This window comes from Pleurodeles waltl, chromosome 6 (assembly GCF_031143425.1).
Source record: "Pleurodeles waltl isolate 20211129_DDA chromosome 6, aPleWal1.hap1.20221129, whole genome shotgun sequence".
NCBI lineage: Eukaryota > Metazoa > Chordata > Amphibia > Caudata > Salamandridae > Pleurodeles > Pleurodeles waltl.
This window is the reverse complement of record NC_090445.1, coordinates 289,333,496-289,361,018: the sequence shown is the minus strand read 5'-3', so window position 1 is coordinate 289,361,018 and position 27,523 is coordinate 289,333,496. Positions and strand designations below refer to the sequence as shown.

The following is a 27,523-nucleotide window of genomic DNA, read 5'->3' as shown; positions in this document are numbered from 1 at the left end:
TGAAGTGCTTTAGTTCAATGCAGGGCCACTGGAATTACATGGCGAGAAAAGATGAAATTATGAGGCAGGGTTGACCAATTTATGTGGTAAGAAAAGTCCAGTTATGAATTTACAATGCCAATAGCTCTAACTCAAGAAAATGCAAGACCTGTTACATTGCAAATGCTTGTTATGTGTGGAACTCTTCGCCCCACTCCGCAGTCAGAGAGTTACTATTAAATCATTTGTTTGTGAACACTGAAAAAAGAGTAAACTTAAAGAATACTGTAAGTTTACCTTTGTGAATCCTACCCATAGTAGTGATGATGCTTGTAGCTATCTGCTGCTTGAACATGTTTTAATGATAAGGATTTTTAACATGAATTTACCAACAAATAGCACACAAAAGTCCCCAAATACAGTAGAATTACGCAATCGTATTCCATGTTTATTTGTTGGCACCACCTCAAAGTAGCCGAATAGAATATTCCAGATGGTAAATTGCCACATAACGTGTAGCTCTATGATTAGAGGAATCAGACTAATACTGTAAATTACTTTACAGGGTTTGTTTCTAGTCATCAACATCAAGTAAATAAGTGATTCATACGTGAATAGGTGAGCATCCATGCTGACAAACTGTCAAGATCAACATCACATCAAGAGGGAAATAAAGGAAGATTCAAAAGCAGACTTTGAATCCTATTGATTTAGAGCTTCAGTCTCTTCTGCTGAATAGAGTCGTGAATTTCATGTGTCATTGGAACATAGCAAGCTGTTTTGCCATCCATGAAGTAGAGAGGATCACGAATCACAGACGGGTCGAAGCCCTCCTTCACTAGATTCATTTTACATTGTTTGTATGTTCCTGTGATTTCAATAGAGCCCTAGAAAATAGCAAAAAACAAAGTTAGTTTTAGAGAATCAACCATGCATACATGCAAAAGGATCCCACGGCAACCGGAGCTCTCAGTCTATTGGGGCAAGTTGTGCTTTGCTTAAATGGCTTACCTTTTGCATGGTCTTCATTATAGTTTGTTTTTGTTATAAGATTCCACGTAATGAGCATCAAAGAAAACTACAGAAATAGAAGAAAGCCTTGATGATGGAGAGATATAAGACACTCGTCAAGGGGAATCCTGAAATTGGAAAGGTGAGCTTTTTGCAAACCATAAAGACAGTGTGGAATGTGTGCATTCAAAACATCTGACACAAGGATTATTGATGGACTTTTCTCCATATGTAGACATCTAGTTGAAATGATTTAACCGATAATTATAATTTAAAGAATACATAATTAATACAACTAATAATTCAATATTTTATACAGACGTCCAGGACCTCCACAGCTTCATTTTCTCACCCACCAATCTGTATATATAAGAGCACAAATACACCACAGAATAGTCATCAGATACCTCCCTGAACTGGATTTTGGTTAGGGCTAGTCTGAAAACTGTTTTCTCAATTAAGACCAAATGGTATATTTTTTTGAAGCCGGACCAATAGTTGAACTAAACGTTTTTTCAGCCAGTTAAGAAGGTTCACTCAATGAAAAAATCAAACTATGCACCGGCAAAGCCAATAGGTCTCTGCTCTAAAAACCATAGCATTTGGCTTTGCCAGTACTCTTTCCTAGTGACATGACGCATGCACACACATGAATAGCAACCGTTGAGATTGGTTTTCATTTAACACCTTCGCTGCCAGGCCTTTTCCCCCTCCTGTGCCGAGCCTTTTTTTGGCTATTTGGGGCAGTTCGCGCTTAGGCCCTCATAACTTTTTGTTCACATAAGCTACCCACGCCAAAATTGCGTCCTTTTTTTCCAAAATCCTAGGGATTCTAGAGGTACCCAGACTTTGTGGGTTCCCCAGAAGGAGGCCAAGAAATTAGCCAAAATACAGTGAAAATTTCTTTTTTTTCAAAAAAATTGGAAAAAGGGGCTGCAGAAGAAGGCTTGTAGTTTTTTCCCTGAAAATGGCATCAACAAAGGATTTGCAGTGCTAAAATCACCAGCTTCCAAGCTTTCAGGAACAGGCAGACTTGAATCAGAAAACCCAATTTTTCAACACAATTTTGGCATTTTACTGGGACATACCCCATTTTTACTTTTTTTTGCTTTCAGCCTCCTTCCAGTCAGTGACAGAAATGGGCATGAAACCAATGCTGGATCCCAGAAACCGCAACAGTTCTGAAAAGTAGACAAAATTCTGAATTCAGCAAGGGGTAATTTGTTTAGATCCTACAAGGGTTTCCTACAGAAAATAACAACTGAAACAAAATTTTTGAAATTGAGGTGAAAAAATCTGCAATTTTTCTCTACGTTTTACTCTGTAACTTTTCCCTGCAATGTCAGAATTTTAAAAGCAATATACCGTTACGTCTGCTGAACTCTTCTGGTTGCGGGGATATATAGGCCTTATAGGTTCATCAAGAACTCTAGGTACCCAGAGCCAATAAATGACCTGCACCCTGCAGTGCGTTTTCATTCTATACCGGGTATACAGCAATTAATTTGCTGAAATATAAAGAGTAAAAAATAGCTATCAAAAAAACCTTTGTATTTCCAAAATGGGCACAAGATAAGGTGTTGAGGAGCAGTGGTTATTTGCACATCTCTGAATTCTAAGGGTGCCCATACTAGCATGTGAATTACAGGGCATTTCTCAAATAGACGTCTTTTTTACACACTCTCTTATATTTGGAAGGAAAAAATGTAGAGAAAGACAAGGGACAATAACACTTGTTTTGCTATTCTATGTTCCCCCAAGTCTCCCAATAAAAATGATACCTCACTTGTGTGGGTAGGCCTAGCGCCTGTGACAGGAAATGGCCCAAAACACAACGTGGACACATCCCATTTATTTTACAGAAAACAGAGGTGTTTTTTGCAAAGTGCCTACCTGTAGATTTTGGCCTCTAGCTCAGCCGGCACCTAGGGAAACCTACCAAACCTGTGCATTTTTTTAAACTAGAGACCTAGGGGAATCCAAGATGAGGTGACTTGTGGGGCTCTGACCAGGTTCTGTTACCCATAATCCTTTGCAAACCTCAAAATTTGGCTAAAAAAACACATTTTCCTCACATTTCGGTGACAGAAAGTTGTGGAATCTGAGAGGAGCCACAAATTTCCTTCCACCCAGCATTCCCCTAAGTCTCCCGATAAAAATGGTACCTCACTTGTGTGGGTTGGCCTAGCGCCCACGAAAGGAAATGGCCCAAAACAGAACTTGGACACATCACATTTTTTCACAGAAAACAGAGGTGTTTTTTGCAAAGTGCCTACCTGTGGATTTTGGCCTCTAGCTCAGCCGGCCCCAGGGGGGAGCAGAAATGCCCTAAAATAAATTTGTCCCTCCCCCCCCCGGGAGCGACCCTTGCCTAGGGGGTCGCGCCCCTTGCGTGACGGCGCAAAAAAAAAGATCCCCAGTGCCTAGTGGTTTCTGCCCCCCTTGGGGGCAGATTCACCTAAAATCGTCAGATTTGCCAGAAATGGTCTAAATACAATTTGCCCCTCCAGGGGAGAGACCCTTGCCTAAGGGGTCGCTCCCCATCTCTAAAAAAACAAACAAACAAAAAAAAATGTTGCCCTGGCGCCTAGAGGTTTCTGCTCCCCCTAGGTGCAGATCGGCCTAATACCAATAGGCCGATCTGCCCCCATCGGCCTAAAATAAATTTGCCCCCCACCCACACCGGGGAGAGACCCTTGCCTACAAGGTCGCTCCCCTTGCGTGACGGCGCAAAAATAAGATCCCTGGTGCCTAGTGGTTTCTGCCCCCCTTGGGGGCAGATTGACCTAAAATCGGCCGATCTGCCCCCAAAGCAGGCAGAAATAGCCTAAATACAATTTGCCCCTCCAGGGGAGCGACACTTGCCTAAGGGGTCGCTCCCTATCTGTAAAACAACAACAACAACAAAAATCCCCAGTGCCTAGTGGTTTCTGCCCACCTTAGGGGCAGATCGGCCTCATAAATATAGGCCAATCTGCCCCCAGGGGGGGCAGAAAAGGCCTTAAAAATAAATGCCCCCCCTGGGAGCGACCCTTGCCCAAGGGGTTACTCCCTCATGCCACTTTCATTTTTAGAAAAGACATCCCTGGTGTCTAGTGGGCGTTTTGACAGCCGGATTGCTTTCAATCCAGCTGCCAAAACGCAGAGAGAGACTTCAAAGGGAAGGAAATACATTTCCTTCCCTTTGAAGCCTCTCTGCCTCCTCCACGTGATCGGAAGATAAATGCTTTGTATTTCTCTTCCGATCATCGCGCTGGAAGCTGATATTCCAGCGCGAAGGAGGAGGTATTGTGACAATCAGCGTGCGCTCGCGCGCTGATGTCACAGGGGTTGGGGGGTCGGGGGTGGAAGGGGAAGGGCTTCCCCTTCCATCCCTGACTTGGAGGGTGGGGGGGGAACCCCTAGCGCTCCCTCTGGGCTGGGTGCCCAGGACGTAATGGTTACGTCCTGGGCACAGCAGCACTGTGCCGCAGGACGTAACCATTACGTCCTCGGCACAGAACCGGTTAAAGAAACCCCCTTCCAAGATGGCCGCTGATGTGCACACATGATGTGTGCATTCTATCTCACTACTTCTTGCCTCCATTCTAGTTTTGCTGTTTTTTTCGTTTCATTTTCAATGTATATCTTCTTTTGCGTTTTCTCCACATCTCTCTTTCGTGTCTATTTATTAAGACCTAGGTGAAGTTCTGTCCTATTCAGTCTGCTAATACTTTTATCTAGGAACTAGCCAACCTTCTAGAGTTATGGCCATTTTAATCGCCTGTGCTGCTATTTCACACTTTTTCTGCTGGGTTAAATTAGTTCTTGGGGTGGTGTCATTGAGAGTTTTTTGGATCACTTTGGGCTGTGAAACATAAAATGTTTTGGTGGTTTTACTTTTTAAGGTCTTTGTTTCATGGGCACATGCTTCCTTGGGAAAACCAGTACAAGGTCATACTGTCCTGAGCACTACAACTACCATGTTTCCACTTCAAGAAATGTACTGTCAACAACTCTTTTTTGTTAGCACGCCAGTGTTTTCAGGACAGGCTCCACGACTAAAGGTTCGGGAGGATATTTGCCCTTATTAAGGCCTAGTTCTTTTGTATACAACCTGCGGGTACTTTCATCTAAGAAATCAGCCACTTATTGGAGTTACAGCCATTTTAATCTGCTTTGCTACTATTTTCAGACCTGCCAACTCACACGGTGCCATTGTGTGTCACATGATATTGGCTCCCTTCACACAGTCACTGGGTGAGAAGCTGATATCACATGGGGGCAGGAAACAAAGTTAGAAGCCACTGCGAAGAGTAGCTTTCCAGCTCGTTTTTAGGGTCGAGCCTGCGTTGCATGTGCTTGCGCATGCGTATCGCTAGCGAGACACTTTAGGAATTAGAAAAGGGCTCGGAGCCCCGTCCACGTCATGTCAGTGTCTTTCATCGGTTCGTGGGCTTGCCGGTTAGAATCTGCTTTCTTTGATTAGTGGAAGGCATGCATACATCATGCCTTTTCCGGTGGTTAGCCCTCCTTGAGCGCAGCGACCAAGCACAGAAAACATGCAAGGCTTGCTGTTTCCTGTCAGGTTTGTGGACTACTTTTTCTCTATTTTCGCAGTGCGATCTTGCTTGGCAGAAGTCGAACGCTTTGCATAATATCGACCCTGTTACACAGTTAATTGCACTTTTGCCGGTTATGTACATAATTGCACTTTTACCGTTAGGTTTCATTACTGTAACGTGGCAAGAAAAATCCGGTTGGGAGTTTACAACTGGTAACAGCTGTAACTCGGACAAATGTGAGACCCGTTGCATTGCAAATGCTTGTTTGTTTTTGGAGCCTTTTAAAAGGCAATGTCTATTTTGAGTGTAAGAGCAACCCAGAAAGTCAGCACCAGTCTCAGCAGGCTTCTGTTTAGGAGGCGAGGGTTTTTTGGGGGAGGGTTCAGAAGTGCCTCCAAGGTAGTTCTGGCACAAAATCCTACCCCTTCCAAGGTCACGCCCCTTCTCACACAGTGAATTTTTTCTTAAGGTTGGTAGGTCTGTATTTCACACTTATTACTGTTGGGTTTTAATCAGCTCGGGGGTGGCTGTACTGTGAGTGTATTTGATCACTTTGTGAGGTTTTGTGTTTTAGACCTTGAGTAGAAGTCTTTAACCCCTTAGCAGACGTTGCATTGGATAGACTGGTACGAGTTCCTACTGACCACCATTTTTCCACTTTAAGATTTCCAGTAGCAGCAGTTTTTTGCCATTCTAGTAGTTCCAGGGCAGGCTCCATGACTGAAGCTGAGCGAATATTTAAGGAACCCCACAACGATTCCATGTACAGCGTCAACGACAAGCCAGCCTGCCAGGAACACCCCCAGCACCCAGGCATGGTGTTGATCTCTTTCTCCATCCGATGGTGAGTGCTTAGTTTTGGTGTCATACAGTCATGAAACTCTCCTGATTTTTTTTTCTCTTTTCCATATTCTGGATGCAAAGGTTGCAGAGGTCGTGAGGCATCTGAATTGAATGTCGAGTAAAGGACTCCCCTATTCCTGTTTTCACCTTCAGACTAATTTCAAAATAAAATTTTAATCAGGCCTACTAATAAAAAGCTTATGGCTAAAGCTGAAAAACGGCATAGCTTTTAAATAATGATCAATGATAATTGTGACATTGTCTGAAAAGGAAGGTTTGGGCCTGTCAAAAGGTTTAGTATGCCAGGTCGAAATGGCAGTTGAAAACTGCACACACAGTCTTTAATGGCAGACCTAAGATATGTTTAAAGGGTTACTTAAATGGGTGGTACAATCAGTGCTAATGGCCTACACGTAGCATTAACTTTACAGATCCTGGGTACATGTAGGACCACTTTACTAGGAACTTACAAGTAAATTAAATATACCAATTGGAGATAAGCCAGCATTACCCACCTCACTACCAATGGTTTTGTTGCTGTGGTATAGCCAAATTACCTAAAGGTTTACTACTATCCAATCACTCTCTTCACAATGTCATACTAAATACTTCTTCAGTACTGAGTATGGTTCAGAACAGTCTAAAGCTTGCTCATGCCCCACTACGGTTGAAAAAAATTCTCTTGAAGTTCCTGAAAATCTGGCAAAATATTGTCTAATCTCCCAACTACCTTCTCTGACTAATTTGCTAGAATTTGATGCAACTTTTCATAACATCCTCCTAAGATGGGTGTCTGCGCTTGCTACATTGCAGAGTGGCAGCGGTGGCAACAATAGATAATCTACGCCACTGCACAGCTAATGATCTTTTGGGCTGGCATACATTAGTATACGTGTAAGAAAAGTAGCAAACCTCAAGAGAAATGTGTCCAAGATGCCCACTTTCTCCTGGCTAGCAGAATTTGGTGGTTTATAATACCATTCTCTCTTTGAATCCTTCTTTATTAGCCTTCTTTGGGACCAAAATCCACCCATGTTCGATGATTGAAAAGCCTAGGTATCACAATTGACTCTGCTTGGACGGTGCCATATCAAGTTAAGGCAGTGTTGCGCCGCGGGCTGCCACGGCACGCTCGGAGGTACTGAGTCGGGTTGCGGTTGCTGCGGTTCATCTTCTGGGCTGCAGGTTGTGCCCCGCTCCCTTTTTGTGTATTGCTCGCCCGAGGCCCTGGGGCTTTCTCAAGCCTCGGCGAGTGCGAGTGCGGGTGCGGCGCGGCCTGAGAGCTAGTGACGGGACCTTCCCCCACATTAACACTTACCAGGTTTTTGTTCTCTTCTGTTCTTTTCTCTTCTATTTTCCCTCCTTCTTTTATTTCCTGTCTCTTTTGGGTGGAGCTATGTTTTTGCTCTGTTTATTCCCAGCATGTCCTTCTCTTCCCTGCATGCATCAGGATCCCTATCTAACATGGTGAATTCTTCTACATTCCTATGGTAGTTTTCCCCAAACTAACATGGCGTCTTTCCTCTTCCTGAAGGTCACTTCCTGTTCTTGGGTATATAAGGTCTCAGACACTTGATCTTCTTGCGCTGCAAACCTTCCTTTGGTGGTGATCTCGCTCCATTTTTTCCAGCTTTTGGCACCCTTTTCCCGGCCCTTCTAGTGATATTTTGTTATTGAAAACTTACCTTGCCTGTGCCTTTTTCTTTTTGTTGTTTTAGGGAGTTCCAGCATTTGAGGTTTTTTCCTTTGGGTTTTTCCTCAGGGACTCCTTTTGGAAGGCACGGACTGCCCTGACGCCCAATTGTCAGCAGCAACGTGGCTACCAGAAAGGGTCGCCCTATCTCGGCCAAGGCAGGACCTACAAGCGGCAAGGCCGTCCTGTGGATAAATCTGGTAAGCAACGAGTCAACCGTGACAGGCAGTTGTTAAATCTTGACTTTTTCAGCTACATCCCACTGAAACATATTTTGTATCTGTTCTCATTCTCTCTAAGATTTTCATTCTCAATGCTTTTATTTCTGAGAGTCTAGATTACTGAAACTCAGTTTCAACGGGGGCCCGCCACATAACTTAAGGGCAGGGGCGGGGCAGGTGAGGGGTTGGGATGGAGATGAGGTAAAAATAAAAAAAATTAAAAAGCACTTACCTTGCCTCTGTCCCTGCCACCTCCTGTCTCCTCACACTCCTCTTCTGGTGTCCGTGGTGTCCCAGCATTCACTGCTGGGAAACCAGCACAGGCTACCCAGCAATCCTGGCGCTGCTTTCATGCAAAAGCTTGCATGAAAGCAGAACCAGGATTTGTCTGAGAGGCAGTGACTGCCGCTCAGACACAGCCCTGGGGTCTGTGCAGTTTCTCGAGACCGGCTGTTAAACACAGCCGGGCTGGAGAAACCTAAGTGCGCATGTGTGTTTGGCCGGCCTCAGACAGCTGGCAAACACACATGCACAGTTAGGTGCACTCTCCCCTCCTCCCCACTCCCACCTCCTGTGGCCCTGCCTCACCCCTCCCTGAATTGCTGGCTGTGCCAGAAGCTGAAAAATAAAACAATAGTTTTATTTTTCAGCTTCTGGCTCAGCCAGTGGGGTGACACTCCTTCGCCATAGCAAAGGAGCAGCCCATGCTCAGTTTATCTTAACCTTCCTGATTATCTGATTCAGACGTTGTAGTTAATTCAGAACTACTCTTCTAGAGTAGTGCTGAGTCTGAAACACTGAAACCATATTTCCACATCTTTGGTACGCTGCACTGGCTCCAGTATTACATTTAACTGGAAATTATTATGCTGCAATTTTTTCTGCCTTGTCCACAGAGCAATTTACAGCTCCAGCCTTTCACAGTGGTGCAGGTGCTTAAACTGGTACAACCCCAATTAGCATATGAGATCCAAAGCTACATTTCTCTGTGAAATCCTTGAACATCTTTTCAAAACCTGAATGTACTTTCTCTGTTACTGCAGCAACCAAGTGACATGCCCTGCCTTGCACCTCTACCTTCGGTGCAATGTTCAATTTTACGAATGCCTTAAAAACATGGCTGCTTCATTCTCATCATTACTTTTAACCTATTGACCTTGACATGTCCTAGAGTAAGCTGTTTGGTTCACTTAGTTGTTCTTAACCCCAAGATATCCCTTGGAATTAACGTTGCATCAAATAAGTACCTTTCAGCACTATTTGCCTTTCTGTCACTTTTAATTGGTCCTTTCCATTTTTCACCTTTTCTCCCTCATCTCTTTATCTATCTTAATTTCTTAGTTTCTTCTCACAAGAAAGAAAGTAGTGAAAGGCGTTGCTCCTGTTTCTTTCATTTTACTAATAGATATATCACATAAATGAATGACATATTCTCCTTGAATATTGCAAGAAGTCTGCAACAAAGGTCATGTCTTCATGCATTCAAATGACTGTGATCAGTGAATCGCTAGAAACAAAGTTGGATGGTCACAATATTTTATCAGCAGATTTAGCAACTGAATAATCGTCTACAAACAAGACAACTACCTCATTCACATGGTCTATAGCTTGACAAATAATCTAAATTCCAATGGTTTATTTCTACAGAAACGTGAGCTCTTCCCATGATGGGAAGTAAAGGAAGATGTCTATTACTTCAGTGTAAAAATAAAACATGACTTAAATTTTTTAACAAGGACAATGTGTGCCTCTACATAATGGAAGGTTCCAGGACCACTTGTTAGTAAAATTAGTCTCACATGGATTTAGTCTTGTTGATAATGTAAGAACTAAGTTAACTGAAACTCCTACTTGAAGAAACATTCTTGTGGACTTCCACCAAGAAGGCTAAAGGTCGTTTGATGCATATTCAGTCCTTCATATAGGAGTATATTACCACAAAGACTGCTTGTGAATATCACTGATGTTCTCCAAGAAATGTTTATTACCCTGTAAGAATCTGTTTTTGGCATGTAGTACTGTGGATTCACATGCTGTGCATACCCCTGCCTTCTAGTGCTGGGCCTGGATGTGTTCAAGATGTTTTTCTTCAAATAATTCTTCTTGAGTAATGAGGTAATGTGACTGCACTTCTTGCTTGTAATGCACAAGCTCATCGGCTACATTGTTAGATTGTTTCTGTATGGTGGGCAAGTATGGAGCCGGATTAAAGTGATACACAAGAGAGAAAGAAAGATGATCATGCAAGAGTAGTAAGAAAGAAAGGTAACTGCAACAGCCAGAGGACTCGGGTGGGGGGAATGGGCACATGTGAATCTACAGCACTACATGCCACAAACAGATGCTTAAAGTGTAACATTTTCCATTCAAAGCATGTGTTGCTGTATGTACACATGCTGTGCATAGACTGTAAAGCAGTCCTCCCATGAGCAGTGGCCAGCCTGTGTGTCTTAGAGAAGATTGAAAAGGGTACGGAGTACAGCATAACAAACTTTGGCTTGTTGGTGAGCTAGTAAGCCCACCCAATAGTATTTAGTAAAAGTGTGTGGTGGAGACAAAGTTGCTGCTTAACAAATGTCAGCAGTGGGGATTTTCCCAGGAAGGCCATAGGAGACGCTTTCTTTCTAGTAGAGCAGGCTCTTGGAGAAACAGGCAAAACCTTTTTTGATAGATTTAACTATTCACTTGGATATGCCCAATTTTGATAAGGCCTTTATGTGGGTCAGAAAATGCAACAAAAATGTGTTGAGTCTTTGAAAAGAGTTTGTCTTATCCACATAGTACATTAATGTGCCTTTAACATCTAGGGTATGCAGAGCCCTTTCTACAACTGAGTCAGGTTTAGAAAAAAAAACCTTGGGGCATATTTACAAGCCCCTAGCACCTCCTTGTGTCACATTAGCGTACTTTGTTTTACGCTAATGTGATGTAACAAAGGCATTTTTGCTGTGCCAGATTTACAAAGTGGTGCAATGCATGCATTGCACCACTTGCACCCCTTGCTCCACATTATGGCTGCGTCATAAGGTATGCAAAGGTGGGGGGGGGTTCCAGAGCAGGAAGGTCTGAAAAAAAGGGTGCAATGAAATCTACAAGATTTCACTGCAACATTTTTTCCATCATTTTTAACGCTTGCTCAGAGCAGGCATTAAAGTGACGCACCCATGGAAATCATTGGGCCTCCCTGCACTTTGCTGCACTAGCGTCAATATTTTGAATGCTAGTGCAGCAAAGCTCCACAATAGCGTCAAAAATGTTGAAGCTATTGTCCTAACGACTGCCATGGTTCACTGTATTGTAAATACGGTGCACCCATGGTGTCGTTAGGTGGGGCAGGGGCGATGCAAGAAAACTGGTGCATCAGTGCTGATGCACCAGTTTCTTGTAAATCTGCCCCTTAGGGTTGTATAGACTGGTTAAGATAGAAAAGAGTAACCATTTTAGGAATAAATTTAGGGTTAGTGCAGAGGACACTCTATCCTTAGGTATCTTAAAGAAAAGTCCTTCCAATGCTACCTTCCAAGAGAGAAACTGAAGGTGACGTGACTGGAGGGGCTCCATACTGGGGACGGGGGAACCAGAGGAGGAATGAATCTCTCAAGTCACTCCTTAAAATCTTTAACAAGTGAAATCCTAACAACGAACAGGTTTTGCCTACTTTGTAGATAAGCAGCCCCAGCAGACAAGTGTAGCCAAATGGAGGTGAAGACTTTTCTACAGGTGTGTAGGTGTAGTAGATAACAAACAATGTTTTTAAAGTTATCTGCTAAGGGGTCAATGTGGTTTGAAAAGCAGTGGCAGACAAATACTTGCCATTCGGCAGCAAAACAGGCACAAGTAGTGGCCCTGCATGCATCTTTGAGTACATTCGTGCATCCAGGAGGTATATTGAGGTAACCAAACTCTAAGACTTCATGAGCCAGATCACAAGGTTGCCACTCCCGTGGTTGGGGTGCCTGATTTCTCCATGGTTCTGCCTGAGAAGGTCTGGCCAGTTGGTGAGCTTTTTCATGGTGAACCACCGAACATTTGATGGGAGTGGTGAACTAGGGCTGTTTAGGACAGTGGGACCCACTAGGATGAGTGTGAGGGAGGTTTGCCAAAGCCTCTGGACTACAAATGGTAGTAGGAGGAGGGTTTGAAAAGTGTAGGTAAATATCTCTGACCAGTTCATCCAAAGTGCATTGCCATGGACTGCGAATGTGGGAATCTAGAGGCAAAGCTTGGGCATTTTGTGTTTTCTGCTATGGCGAAGAGGTCCACATCTGGAAGCCCCCATTGCCAGAAGTACTAGAGGAGGACTCTTGGGTGGAGTTCCCACTCATAGACGTGTTGCTGCATCCTGCTGATAAAGTCAGAAAAGTCATTGCCCACCTCCAGAAGGTGCTCCACCAGAAGGTGGATCTTGAGAGCCCAGTGCTGAATGGACTGGGCTAACTGAAAGAGCTGAGGAGTAGGTAGGCACTACATGGCTATGATGTTGTCCATCAGGATGAGGACCATCTTGCCCACTATGTGGGGAAGGAAGGCCACAGACAGCCAACAGCTCCAGGTAGTTGATGTGGAGCCCCCTTAAACTGGGATACCATTGATTCTGGACACTCAGGTTTTTTAGATGCGCCCCCCTGCCCAGTGAGAGACTCGTCCATTGTAATGGTAATCTGCGGAACTGGGTTGAGAAAGACTCCACTGCAGAGAGCAATGAATGCAGCAGCTTATCAACCATAAATCTTCCCAGGTGACCCTCCACCAGAGACCATTGTTGCATTAAGCATTCCTACAGTGAACACATGTAGCCTTGTATGGGGAGCAATGGAGATGCAGGAGGCCGTCACGCAGAGAGGGCACATGACTGTCCAGATTGTGACCTGTTGATCTGGCTCCAAATGAGGAAGGAAGACATGGAAGGACTGGACTACTGCTGGACTGGATAGGCCCTGCTGACCTCTGCATTGAGGATGACCCCTAAAATGTGCAGGATTTGAAGGGACTGATAGATGAGACTTTAAAGCATTGATGGTAAAGCCCAGTTCATAAAGCAGGTATATACTAGCTTGGGTGTGTATGCAACCTTGCTGTTGCATTGGGCTTTTTATCAGCCAATCGTCCAGGTATGGGAATACAGAGAGATGCCCTGTTTTCACAGGTGTGCGACTACTACTGCAAGGCAGTTTGTAAAAACTAGGGGGCATATTTATGAAAAGTGCAGCACCACTTTTCTTGCGCCTCCTAATGCCCCCTAACGCCACCATCTGTGTGGCGTATTTAATATATATGGTAGTTAGGGGACCTAGCATCATAGGTTTTGATGCTAGTTTGGCGCAATGCAGGATTAACATAAAAAATGTTGACGCTAATCCTGCAAAGCACTTAGAGGCCCATTGTAACCAATGGGAGCCGGAGCCTCCTTTTAATGCCCGCTCAGAGCATGCAGTAAAAGTGCCAAAATAAATAACACAAAGAAATCTCTTAGATTTCTTTGCAACACTTTTTCATCTCCCCCTAACAGGGGAATGCCCCCTTTGCATACATTATGCCTGGGTCAGGCATAATATGGTTCAAGCGTTAAAAAATTGGCACAATGCACGCACTGCGCCACTATGTAAATATGGTGCAGCGTTTAGAGTAAAAAAATGATGCTAATGTGGCATTAGAATGGCACTAGGCCGTCTTCAATCTTGGCCTAGAGGTGCAGCATTTTAAACTGATAGTGTTTGCCGCCTACCACAAACTGGAGATAGAACCAGTGCACTGGATGCATCAGGATGTACAAGTAGGCATCTGTTGTGAGGCCTTCTTAGGCCCACCTTGTTTCTCAATTTTAGTTTTGATCTTTTCACACTTTTAGGTGGGCACCATTCTTAGCAATATTATTTTACATGTTTATGCTTGCACAGTATTATTCTGAGAATATGCTATACATGCTGCTTGTTTTCAGTAAGTCTTTCTCACTATGTAATCTGTACACTCCGTTCAAGGCAAGGAACATAGAACAAGATATCCTAGTGCTTATGTTGAGCATTTGGAGACAGCTCAAACTTCCCAGCCACAGTTATCTGTGTCTTCGGTTAGTGTTGTAACTATCAATGCTATTATGGGCAAAATTCCCACCAGATGGGAGGAAATTGTGGCCCTCATTTTGAACTTGGTGGTAATCACCGCCAACCACCACGCCGACGGTGAACAGAAGACCGCCAGTGGTGGACTGCACACCGCCAAATAATGATGTCAAAAAGATAAACCTCCAAACATCCTGCAAACTCCACCCACCGCCTGAGCCAACGACGGCAGAAAGACAGTACACTCCACCCAGCAACTGTCATGCAGACAAATCCTCCGCCCACCAAATAATGATGCACAAATCAGCTTGGCAGACAGTGAATGACGAACGACCATTGGCGGTACGGACCGCCATGGCCAGCAATGGAACCCACAAACAACAAATGCACACATTGGCAAGTTTGAAACCCACACACCTGACACACATCCACAGCACCATAAAACACTCACATACACATCCCACAATCCTTTGCAACGCCAATAGCACAACAGATATTGACAACACAACACACATTTACCGAACTCAACATCACACAAGTCACACACCCAACCACATAACAGCACCCTCACCAATACACCTACAACACAACACCCACAACACACACCATGGCACCCCCTAAGCATCCCTGCTTCACTGACAGGGAGCTAAGGATCATGGTGGATGAAATACTCAGGGTCGAGCCACAACTATTTGGGGCACAGGTGCAGCAGACACCCATGGCCAGGAAGACAGAGCTATGGCAGAGGATAGTCAACAAGGTCAATGCAGTGGGGAACCATCCACGCACAAGGGACGCCATCCGGAAGAGATGGAATGAGCTGCACGGGAAGGTTCGGCCTATGGCATCCATGCACAACATCGCCATACAGAAGACTGGTGGTGATCCCCCGCCTCCCACCCCCGAATACACTGACTGGGAGAAGAAGGTCCTGGCTATCCTGCACCCAGAGGACCTAACCGGACTCACTGGAGGACTGGACTCAGGTAAGTCAACTACAATACCTTCATATTCACCACACCTGTAATGCATGTATCACCCCATCCTCTCACCGCCACCAGCTGCTACCCAGTCCACAACACCCACATCCAAGTTCCCTGCATGCCCAGAATCCTCCAAACAAATCTCCATCCAGCCTACTGGGCATAGTCACCTGCCCCTGCATGGAATCCCAGTGGCACTACAGCACCCACAATGCACCTCCACCCCACAATAAATGCACCAAAATGTACATGAAGGGACCTTACATGCCACTACAGGGGAATATAAGCATAAAATAGTGCAGACCAGAGCAGCATTTGAAAAAGTACAGGACACCCACATGTCTATTCTCCCACACACAGGCACCACCACCCATGCCACCCAGACAGAGACGTCAAGGAGTGCCAGCCCTCCACCTGAAGACAGATGCCCCACTCTGGAGAGTGCAGAGAGATGTCTGGACACAGAGGAAATCCCTGGCCCATCCCACAGTCCTGGACTGTCACCTTCCAGAAGCCCCACCCAGGACACCACTGACACCCCTACCACACAGCCACCATCATCAACTCTGGCCAAACGACCCCACAACAGTGTCTTCCGGCCACGGACTGGCTGCTCACATGTCCAGAGGCCAGACACTCCACGCACCAACAGGCAGGATGATGAAGGGCCAACTGCAAGTGGGACTGTCAGACCTGTGCAGGGGACATAGGCACATGGGGCTAGGGCCAGTGGGAGGGCATCAGCAGCCCAGGGGGGGTGGCCAAAGGATGGATGCAGCAGCCCAGGAAGTGATATCTGAGGTCCTGGGAGCATATCACCATACCCAGACAGGTACCCTGGAGCACAATCAGAGGCTGCAGATAGGACACCACCAGGAGGCCATGGAGCAACGGAAACTGCTGAATGCCAAAATGGCCTCCATTGCAGGGGTGCTGCAGCACCAGTACCAGGGCCAGCCTGAGTCCTCCACTCACCTGCAAGCCCCTACCACTAGCCAGGACACTGCCCTGCCATCTACATCTGCAGCATCCACTGGACCAGTGGCACTGCCAGAGGACTCACAGGAAACCAGCATCCCTACCCCTGCAGCCCAGCTGCACCTTTGCAAATGTACCCTCAGACCAGGATATCCCACTGAAACATTAGCCAAGACCAAGCCCAGCACCAGGAAGTGACTCTGCCCTGAACTGTCTCCCTTGTGTGCCACTGAGCTACCTTGTTGACATGCCACTGCCTTCACACCATCTTCCAATGACCACATGGGCTAAACCCCAGTGCAACCAACAGCTGAGCATATGTACCTGAGTATGTTTTTCACCATGTGCCCACTCTCTTTCACTGTCCCAAAACCTATGTATATATTGCCATTGAATAAATACACCTATGCACTCAAATCGTATGTCCTTCATATATATGAGAGATTAATTGTGATTGTGAATGCAATAGCCAGTTACTATCATAATCACACTTTTATTGCAGGAGGGGAATCCAACACACTGTAGCGTCGGAAGTATGTCACACTGTACCTAAAATTGGGGTACCTGGCACATGCCACTTCACTCATGATTTAGCATTGTCACTGACAAAAGTCACCACAGTACTTATTACACAAGACAGACTGTAACTATGCAGTGAAGACATCAGCATCATTGAACAGTATCTTAGAGTCACTGGAAGTATAGCTGGATTAGCTGGGTCCTGGAGTTGAGATCTTCCACCTCTTCTTCCTCACCATCACTCTCATCCCCTCTCTGAGGTTGCAGGGCTGGTTGGACGGCACACTCTTCTTCCAGAAGTGAGATAGCTTTCCTCACAGCCAAGTTGTGCAGCATGCAACAGGCCACTGCTATCTTACACACCTTGTCAGGGACATAGCACAGGGATCCCTTGGAGAGATGGAGACAACAAAATCTTACATTCAGGAGTCCTATAGTGCACTCCATCACCCTCCCATAATGACCAGGGGCCTCATTATAATTCCTCTCTGCATCTGTCCTGGGATTCCTCACAGGTGTCAGGAGCCATTGCAAGCTGGGGTAGCCAGAATCACCAGCAAAAGTGGGCGAAAGAGGACTTGAACAAACTGCCTTTACTTGCATTCAGCATGCCTGTCAGCTTTGTAACTGATCCAGTGTCATACACACTCACCTATGAGCCAGGCTCTGTCCCCTTGTAGTTTTCCCATCATGTGTGGCACCCTGCTATTTTTCAGGACGAAAGAATCATGGACTGATCCTGGGAACCTAGCATTGACATGTGATATGTACTGATCAGCAGCACACACTAATTGTACATTCATGGAGTGATAGTTCTTACGATTCCTATACTTCTCTTCATTCACTCTTGGGGTATAAGAGCTATGTGGGTTCCATCAATGGCACCTATCACATTGGGGATTATAAGGAAGGCATAGAATCCAGATTTGATGGCGGTGAGTTCAGCCCTTTGGGGAAACTGGACATAAGTTTGCAAGTGGTGAACAAAGTCATTCAGGAATTCGGACAGGATGAGACTGAACATTGGCTGTGAGACCCCTGCAGCCATGCCCACTGTCTCCTGAAATGAGGCCGTGGCCAAAAAATGGAGCACAGATAGCACTTGCACTGTTGTACGGATGGCATGCTGATTCTGATTAGCCGGCTTCAGAACAGGATCCATTATTGCACAGAGGTCATGGATTGTAGCTCTGTTGAGTCGGTAGGTGATAATGATGTGATGTTCCTCCATATTGTCTAGATCTACCAGGGGTCTGTTAACAGATGGGGCCCTCAGTGGGGAGCAACTGGGAGGGCAGTGATGGTATGGGTCTGTACCTATGGGGGAGGAAAGAACACATTCTGAGTGTCAACATACACTTGCATCACATGATGTCTCTGTATTTTTCAAAATGCGTCACATAGATAACTCATACAAGCAGAAAGAATGAGGCACACCGTCAGGCCAATGTGTGCTGAGGTTTCTCTGTCATAATGGCATCATAGTGTGGACATACTTCCAACCATGGGTACATGTAGGGATCATAGAATCATGTCAGCAAGCGACGAAGGGAAGACAGAATGGGGCCATGACTGAGGCCCCTGGCCAGGCTTTGGAGACGTGGCGGAAGCGAAATGGCAGCCTCCTGGCATCCAGGTATGATAGAGTGGAAGTGACTTCATTCAGCTGGCGTTAGTCATCATGGTTGAAGGCAGTGTTCACCGCCGTGCACCTAATCATTGGTATTACATGGTTGTCAAAGGGGAACCTTGGCCAATCATGATCGCCGCCAGCAGTGACGGTGCACACCGCTGCGGTATTTACTGCCATTTTGTCAGACCCTTGAAACTTGACTCCTGAATCACGTGAAGGGTAGTACTCCACTGCGAGTGCTGCTGTGTCCTGACTCTGGTCCCTGAGATGCCAGATGTCACAGAGGAACGGGCTCAGACCTTCACCGCGGAGGTGCTGGAGAAGCTGGCGGATGGGGTCCTCCCCCTGTATGCAAAGTTATATGGGCGACCAGAGGAGCAGGTGAGTTGCCATCTGTCATCTGTTGATGTGTGTGATTGTGGCAGATGCCTGTATGCATGTGTGTTCGATGTGTGACTGCCCAGCCGTTAGTTGCCTGGCACGTTCTGCCTGTAATTTGTTCAAATGCATGTCAACATTGGCCGTTCAATATGGAACAGCATGGCATATGTATACAGGGCACCCACGCTGATGTCTGTTTCTTTGATCTGTGTGTCCCATGCAGGTCAGCACCCATGTGGCAAGCCATCGCCAAGGAAGTGCAGACCCTGGGGGTCTACAACTGGCAGAGCACCCACTGCAGGAAGTGGTAGGAGGACCTGAGGCGCTGGGCCAGGAAGACCGGAGAGGCCCAGCTGCAGAAGGCCTCCCAACAAGGAAGGGTTGCCCGTCGGACCCTGACCCCCCTAATGGCCCGCATTTTGGCGGTGGCCTATCCGGATTTGGATGGGTGCTTGAAGGCAGCACAGCAGCCATAAGGGGGTGAGTAGAAACTCTGTTGTGATACCACTTTGATGGTTGAATTTGTGTGGTGTGGGATGTATGCATTGTAGTGCTAGGCACTTAGACAGATGTGTCCCTGCAGTCCTGCCCACCTCCAAGTCCTTGGGATGGTGTGATAGCTAGTTTTGGCAGGCACTATAGGCATATGAGGGGTCCCCTTTTTGTCATCTGATATTAATTCTGACCTTATGGACTTGTAAGTGCATTGGCTGTGCACGTTCTCTCATGGGTCTACTTCACACAGTGTATCAGGGTCGTGTTTCATGATGGTTATGTGGTATATTCTGGGGTCATGCCCACTAGTCAGGGGCACATTTATAACGCATGTTGTTTCTGCTGAGGGTACGTGCCTGACCTGGGTGGGAGTGTGTGTGACCCAAAATGTACATATATTCAGGATTTGACACACTTCTTTCTTGTTTTGTTTCCCCTGTGTTCTTGTGTCTTTGTGTACATTACCATCATCTGGCGAGGGAGCTGATTCACCAGCGAGTGGGGATGCAGAAGCCCACGGTTCTAAGGAGGCAGAGTTGACCAGCGCCAAGGAGACCAGTGGGTTGTAGGGAGTACCACGGGGAGGCAACTACCACTGGAGGTAGTGACACTGATACCTCCTCCGAGGGGAGCTTCCTGGTGGTGGTGGACCCTAATGGGCCCACCCATACCATCACTGCCCTCCCAGTTGCTCCCCACCGAGTTGCCTGTGCCCACTCACCCAGGATGGTGGGCGTCTCCTTCACCCCAGGCACCTCATCCCCTGCCCCAGTCAGCCCTGATGCCCTCATGCAGGAGGCTATTGACCTCCTGAGAACCATCTCAGTAGGGCAGACAACCATTGTGAATGCCATCCGGGGGCTAGCATCGCAGATGCAGCAATGCAATGCATACCTGGAAGGCATTCACAGTGCCATGTCTAGCCTACAGAGATCTTTTCAGGCTCTGGCCTCCTTTTTGATGGCAGCCAATGCCCCTGGTCTTTCCGTCCCCCTCCCACCACCTCTACGCCTTCCAGCACCCCACTCCCTTCACCCATCCCAAGCACACATACAGACAGCCATGCACACAGATCAACATACAAGAAGCACAAAGACAAACACAAGCACCACACTTTCCCACCACAGGCATTTACACACTCAACATACCAAAGCACACACAACAACATCCACTTCCCCCAGTGTGTCAACCTCCCCCGCCATCCTGTCTGTCACCTCACCATGCACACCCACACTCACTGCACCCTCAGTCACTACTGCTGCCCCCATTCATACAGTCCCCACAACATCTGACATCCAGACATGCACCCCTGACACCACAACTGCACTCACCAGGACTACATTTACAGACACTTGCCGTACACTCACCAGACCTGCAGACACCCAGACAACATCCATCTACCCTGGCAGGCTGTCTTCTCCCACAGTGTCCACCACCCTCCTCCCAAAACACTCAAATGTTCACACACATCCACCACACATAAGCAGACTATAGAGGCACCTGGATCCACAACCGGCACACCAACACCTGGTACGAGCACTCCTTCAACCTCCACTCCCAGACCTGCCTCCAAATCCCCTCCAACTGCACCTAAGAAGCGTTTCCTTTCCTGTGTCGACCTGTTTGAACCCACTGGCCCACCCTGTCTTGTCCCTAAACGTTCCCAAATCCTTGCCCAGTCCACTCCTTTCTTGTCTAAGTCTGCCGCAGTCTGCCCTTCCCTTTCCCGTGCCCCTTCCCAAAGGAGGAAGAGGCCCTGTGTTGCCCCAGGTCCCTCTGCCCTCTGAGTGGGGCATCTGTGGTGTATACATGTGTGTACATTGGTGCAGGTATTTCTTGGCTTGTGTCTGGTAAGTACATCTTGTTATGGTATCTATGGTTGGGCATGTGGGAGGTGTTGGGAGTGCGTTGCAGGGTGGTTGGGGTGGGTATGTAACTGTGCCCTTTCTTCCGATGTGTACTAGGCTGTGATACTTACCATTGTCGTCTTCATCGTCTGTCACGGTCCTGGAGGAATATGACAAGAAGCAGCACTGGCATTATTTCCAACTCTCACTCCATGTCTGCGCCAGCGTGTTCTGTGTACCTCCCCTGAGTGTTTCCTTTTATATTGTTCATTTCCGCCACGTTTCACCTGGCCGTGGTTCCCGTCCTGGAACTGATGGCAGCCTTGTGTTTCATTATTTGGTGGGCGTGGTAGGGCCTTTCCGCCGGCCTGTGGGCAGCCTCCTCCGTCGTCGTCAGGACTGCAAAGATGGCAGTGTGTGGATGGACCGCTACTTGTTTCTCATGGGCATGGGCGGTGCGATGTTTACCGCCATGTTCATAATGACCACCTCTGTTTTGGACTGCACAAAAAAGAAAAACAGCCTGAAGCAGTGCTTCACCATACTGGACTCCAGGACACCAAATTCTCACCAGGTGCTTACCTCTTGAATTAGTTCCCCTATTGATGACTGCACCACTTGGGTTACAATCTTTGCTGCAATATACACCATAACACAGGGTACACCAGCATCTGCTGTTTTGCTTGAAGTGCTAAAGCAGATTCAAAATGAGCATGGGGCCGCTCCTGCCCTGGATTTGGGGATGACTTTAAGTGGCAATTTTGCTACTATCTCCTTAATTATTTTGAAAATAAGCAGCGGCCCAGGCAATATGCCAGTGCTTCATGCAGGTCATGGCTGCAGACCTGGAGCGCAGACTGGCAAAAATTATTGAAGACACCTATACGTTTATAAGTTGAGAGAATTTGAGAGCCAGACCAAATAATCCACAGGTTAAAGCTAATTCTGAAAAGGACAAAACCAAACAAGCAAAACAAGGGGACAACGAGAAAAATAAAGAAAAAGCAATATCTAGGGATGGATCTCCACAACTGGAGCCCTCTGATAGATGTTACAATCTACGTAACTGTGATACAATGAAACAGCCTGATACGTATCAATACACTGCTACATGCCTTTCTCGTTTATTCTTGTTCCTTTCATGACTCATAGGATAAGCGATCAGAAAGAGGGGGCACTCGGAGCGGAGACAAGAAGAGTATGTAAAACCAAAAAAGGACTCACACAACTCGTCTGACACCATCATAAAAAAAGAAAAGAAAATTCCACAACAAAAACCCTAATTTAAAAAGAAAGTGGCTGCAGGTATTTTGGCCAAACATGCCACTCATATTGAGAACGCTTCTTCAGAACAAGATGTGTGCAGTGACAGTGCTAGACAGTGCGTCATCGGTCACAATACTTCACCAGAATGTTTCTAGTTCCAAAAGGAATTAATGACTTTATTGAGGTAGAAACACCAGATCAGCGGGTCAGCCTTCTTGACAGACTTTACAAATTAAATGTACAAATTGAGGGTGACTAACGCGTACTATTACAATACTATTCTGGGAAAATTTAACACTTAGCTATGACATTCTCCTGGCTGAAGTCGATTGGCCACTGGCGTTTTTTAGAACAGTCCCACAAAGAGAAGATGGAATACTACCATCTTTTTTCATTCCTGCCCCTGAAGACGTTAAACAAGCACATGCCATAGAATGTGCTCATTTACAAGCCCAAGCACTGACTGGGCTAAGGATTGGCCTTGCAACATTATACCCATAAGGCCTCGTCGGCATGTGCAACTACAGTATCCAATAAAACATGAAGAAAAAGTTCCTGTGAGGGAAATTCTCTCACAATTAGAGTACAAGGGAGTGATTGAACCATGTGCATTTCCTATCAATAACCTTTTATTCCTGGTAGGTAAACCAGATCATTCCTATTACATAGTCTTAGATTACAGACATTTAAAAGTCAGAGATGCACACATGCAATTGAAAACTCACACAGTACAGCAGTAATGACCTATCTTATCCGTAAAAATGATAAAACAACCTTGGATATTTCCAACTTTTTTTTTTGCCAAATTATAGTGCCTGAAAACAGGAATGTAACCACATTCCCAGAACTAGGATCAGAGTGTCGCTTTTGTCAACTCCCTCAGGGGTATAAGAACAGTCCTGGACTGTTTGCTGCCTGAGTAACATAAATTTTACATGATATTCATGCAGAAGTATTGTCCTGTGTTGATGACATATATCTCATGGATCATGACTCAAATACACACTTAGCCAAAGTAGATCACATTGTCTTAGGATTTCCTGAACATGGTTACAAATTTAATTTAAAGAAAACTGAAATTGCCTTTCTCATTCTCCTATTTTTAGAATACGAGTTATCAAATGAGGGAGAGACCCTGGCACCAAATGTGCTCGTTTACAAACACTATTAAAAAATGACAGGTTTCCCCAATTTTGGTAGAACAAGCATACCAGATGGTACACAACGCCTAAAATTTTTGTGCAATTTAATTTGACCTGATTTCTCCAGTACATTTTGGATATCAGAATATACACAAATTCTTATGTCACTACAAACTGGAATACTTGCATCTAGACACTTACGCACCTGTCAACAAAACAAACTTGATAATCTGTATCGTTGTGTCATTGGTTTCACATGTCACACTCAAAGAGGACGACACAGTACCCACTGCATATTAATTTAAGTTATATTCTAATGTAGAAATACGTTTTGCATATTGACTGCAGTTCAGATGACCCATGGAGACATAATTGTGGTTACTCCCGTCCGAGCCTTAGAGGATGTCACAAAGACCAGTGTTCCTAACGTAAAAACACATTGGCCCACTTCCGCGACAGCTACTGATATATACTATGGTGGTCATTATGACATTGGTAGCAAAACCTGCTTTCCGTCGCGGTGATGTCTGCCACCATACCGCTGCGGAGGTGAACATTTTTTCGCCAAATTAATACACACACACACCAATCCAACAGAATACTACCATAAACAAAAATCCGCCAGCCTAGAGGTCAGTGCTAAAGTGGTGGTACCAACACCCATACCCTTACGCCAACAAAACAACACCCACCACATTATGACCCACGAATCACCAAGGCAGATATTCAGTGGCGGTAAACCATTGACGGTACACACTGGCGCACTCAGAATGGACACCCAAATACTAAACTACACAACATTGGCCAATACCAAAAACACACACCTGACACTCATACACACACCTACAGCACTATAAAACGCATGCCCACATGACCCACAACCCTTTATGAATACCAATAAGCGCCACAAGACTGACACAAAAACCACTGAGACAACTACACACACACCACAAACACCCATACATCCCTCATATCCCTCATGCACCCCACATCCCACACCCCACCACATCACTTAACGCCCTCTGCACAACACACACCACACAATACCCATGTCCCCACTAAGGCACCCCCGTTTCACTGATGTGGAGTTGTGGGTCATGGTGGAGGAAATGGTCGGGGTAGAGCCATAGCTCTTTGGAACATAGGTTCAGCAAATATCCTTTGCAAGGAAGATGGAGCTATGGCCGAGAATCGTGGACAGGGTGAACGCCATGGGACAGCATCCAAGAACAAGGGATGACATCAGGAAGAGGTGGAACGACCTATGGGGGAAGGTACGTTCTGTGACAGCAAGGCACCAGCTCACCAGTGGCGGTGGACCCCCACCACCTCCCCGACAGCTCACAGCATGAAAGGACCAAGTCATGGCAATCCTGCATCCTGAGGGACTCACTGGATTAGCCGGAGGACTGGACACTGGTGACACTGGTGAGTCAATACTAACTACTTATCACCCCACATGCCTGCATGCCATCTCCCCCCTCACCCTCACTCCCATTACCCACACCATCCTACACACTGCACCTACACATGTGACTAAACCCAATGCCAATCCCTGCATGCTATGCCAATGCATGGACAGCCCTCCCAGCCCTGCATGGACACCCATCACAACAGCATGCACAGCATAAGGGAACTAACAATCCCACAATACATCACCATACACATTCAAATGTGGCAGGGCAACAGCAACAATAGAGGGGAAGCCAGGCATGTACAATATGTCACAGATATGAAGCATAATACATCACTTACATCCCCACAGCTGCCACAGCCAATCCCAGCGGAGAGGAAGTGCCACGACAAACCAGTCCCCCAACAGAAGATGCCCCCAGTGATGACAGTAACTCTGGACTTCTGGATCTGGATGAACTACCTGGCCCATCAGGGACCAGTGGTCATTCAGTCACCCCAGCCCACTCACAGTCAACCACCGAGCCCCCCCATAAGTATCCAACACCATAGCACCCACCCAGCCCACACCTCGCCCCCAAGAAAATCAGAGACCTGGGGACAGTGGCAGTGGGCACACCATCCAGGGGATACAGGCACAGGGCAACAGGGACACTGGGAGGACCACTGTGCGCCAAGGGGAGGACAGGCACAGGGAACCAACTCTCCATGAGGCACTCATCAAGATCCTGGGGTCCTACCAACAATCAGAGGACACAATGGGCCAGTTCCTTAATAACATGCAGGGGAACAAGCGGCTGCATGAGGAACACCATCATGAGATCAGAGAGGACTTGCAGGCCCTCAACACCACCATGAACTCCATAGCAGGGGTGCTGGCAGACATGGCCAACATCATGAGGGAATCGACAGCACAGGATGGGCCTCTACCACCAGCAAGTCCATTGACCAGCCCTCCACTTGCAGCTAGTGGTCAGGAGGCCCCGCCACAGGACCCACAGGCCACCAGCACCCCTCCACCAGCAGAAGGTGAACCACCCCGCAAATGTTCCCTGCAACCCAGACAGAAGCCAAAGACACTTGCCATGACCAAGATCACCGTCAGGAAATTACTCTCCTGATTGTCCCCCTTGTGTCCCACCCTGTCACCTTGTCCACGTTGAACTGCCTTTGCTCCCCTTCCCATGGTCCCTTGGACGCTGGACCTGTGCTACAATCAGAATGGAACAATATCCTGGACTTACCTCTACCATCACCCCATTCCAATGCACCTTTCCCTCAATTATTTGCACTACAATAAATACCCTTGAATACACAGTTGGATGACACTGTTTTATGTGTTGAAAATGTGCATATATAAGAACAGTCACATCTAGTGCAAATGATCTGAACACTGTGAGAGCATACAAATAATGACCTGTAGCTGTCTGTAGTAATCACATCAGGACACTGTTGTCATATCACCAACATCTGTAAAATGACAAGCCTTAGGTGACAGTAAATTGAGATGCAAAGGAAGTGAATGCCTTCATGCGACAGCGACACAGATAAAATCAATAGTCAGAGTAATGATCAGTTCCACTGGCTCACCTGCGTATCATTGGAAGTATTGACCTATAACTGATGTTCTGTTGTCCACATTCTCATCCTCTGCCTCCTCATCCTCACTGTCCTCAGGGGCCACTGCTGCCACAGTGTCATCTCCAGTCTCCTCCTTCTGCAGATAGGACATCTGAGGGCCAGGTTGTGCAACATGCAGCATGCCAGTACTATCTGGCAGACCATCCCGGGTGAGTAGCATAGGGATTTACCTATCAGATGCAGGCATCTGAACCTGCCCTTCAGGAGGCCGAAGGTCCTTTCAATGATTCTCCTGGTTCGTCCATGAACATCATTATAAAGGTTCTCAGCCCCTGTCCTGGCATTCCTCGCAGGGGTCAGGAGCCACAATAGGTTTAGGTAGCTAGAGTCACCTGCAAGTGTTGAGGGACAAACAATAGACTTAAACAATGCTACGAGGATAACCCCTGAAGGCACACACTGACATAGAGTGGGTGGGGACTCAGGCTCACCTTTTAGCCACACCCTGTGCCTCTGTAGTTGGGCCATCATATTTAGGATGCTGCTATTACTCAGAACAAAGGTGCCATGCACCGATCCAGGATACTTGGCAGTGACGTTGGAGATGTACTGGTCCGCCAGGTACACCATTTGCACATTCAGCGAGTGGACACTCCTGATTCCTGAATACCTGTTCATTCTGGGGGGTGGGGGGGACAAATGCAATATGTGTACCATCAACCACCCCAATAATATTGGGTATATGTCTCATTGCATAGAATACTGCCTTCACAGTGTCCAAATCTTCCACCTCGGAGAATGCAATGTAGCTTTACATGTTCTTCACCAAGGCAGACAATACCCTTGCCAGCACGATTGAGAACATTGGCTGTGACATTCCTGCTGCCAAGCCCACTTTCACTTGGAAAGAACCAGTTTCCAGGAAATGGAACACT

At 46.5% G+C, this 27,523-nt stretch overlaps 1 protein-coding gene across 1 annotated transcript in view; it reads right to left on the bottom strand.

Moving 5' to 3' along the window:
* Positions 1-439: 439 nt before the first annotated feature.
* LOC138299639 (long-chain fatty acid transport protein 2-like) overlaps positions 440-27,523 on the bottom strand; it is a 645,148-nt gene continuing 618,064 nt past the window's right edge. Inside the window, exon 10 of the mRNA XM_069238086.1 lies at positions 440-866. Coding sequence (XP_069094187.1) covers positions 690-866 — 177 coding nt within the window. The 3' untranslated portion in view covers positions 440-689. The remainder of the gene's footprint in view (positions 867-27,523) is intronic.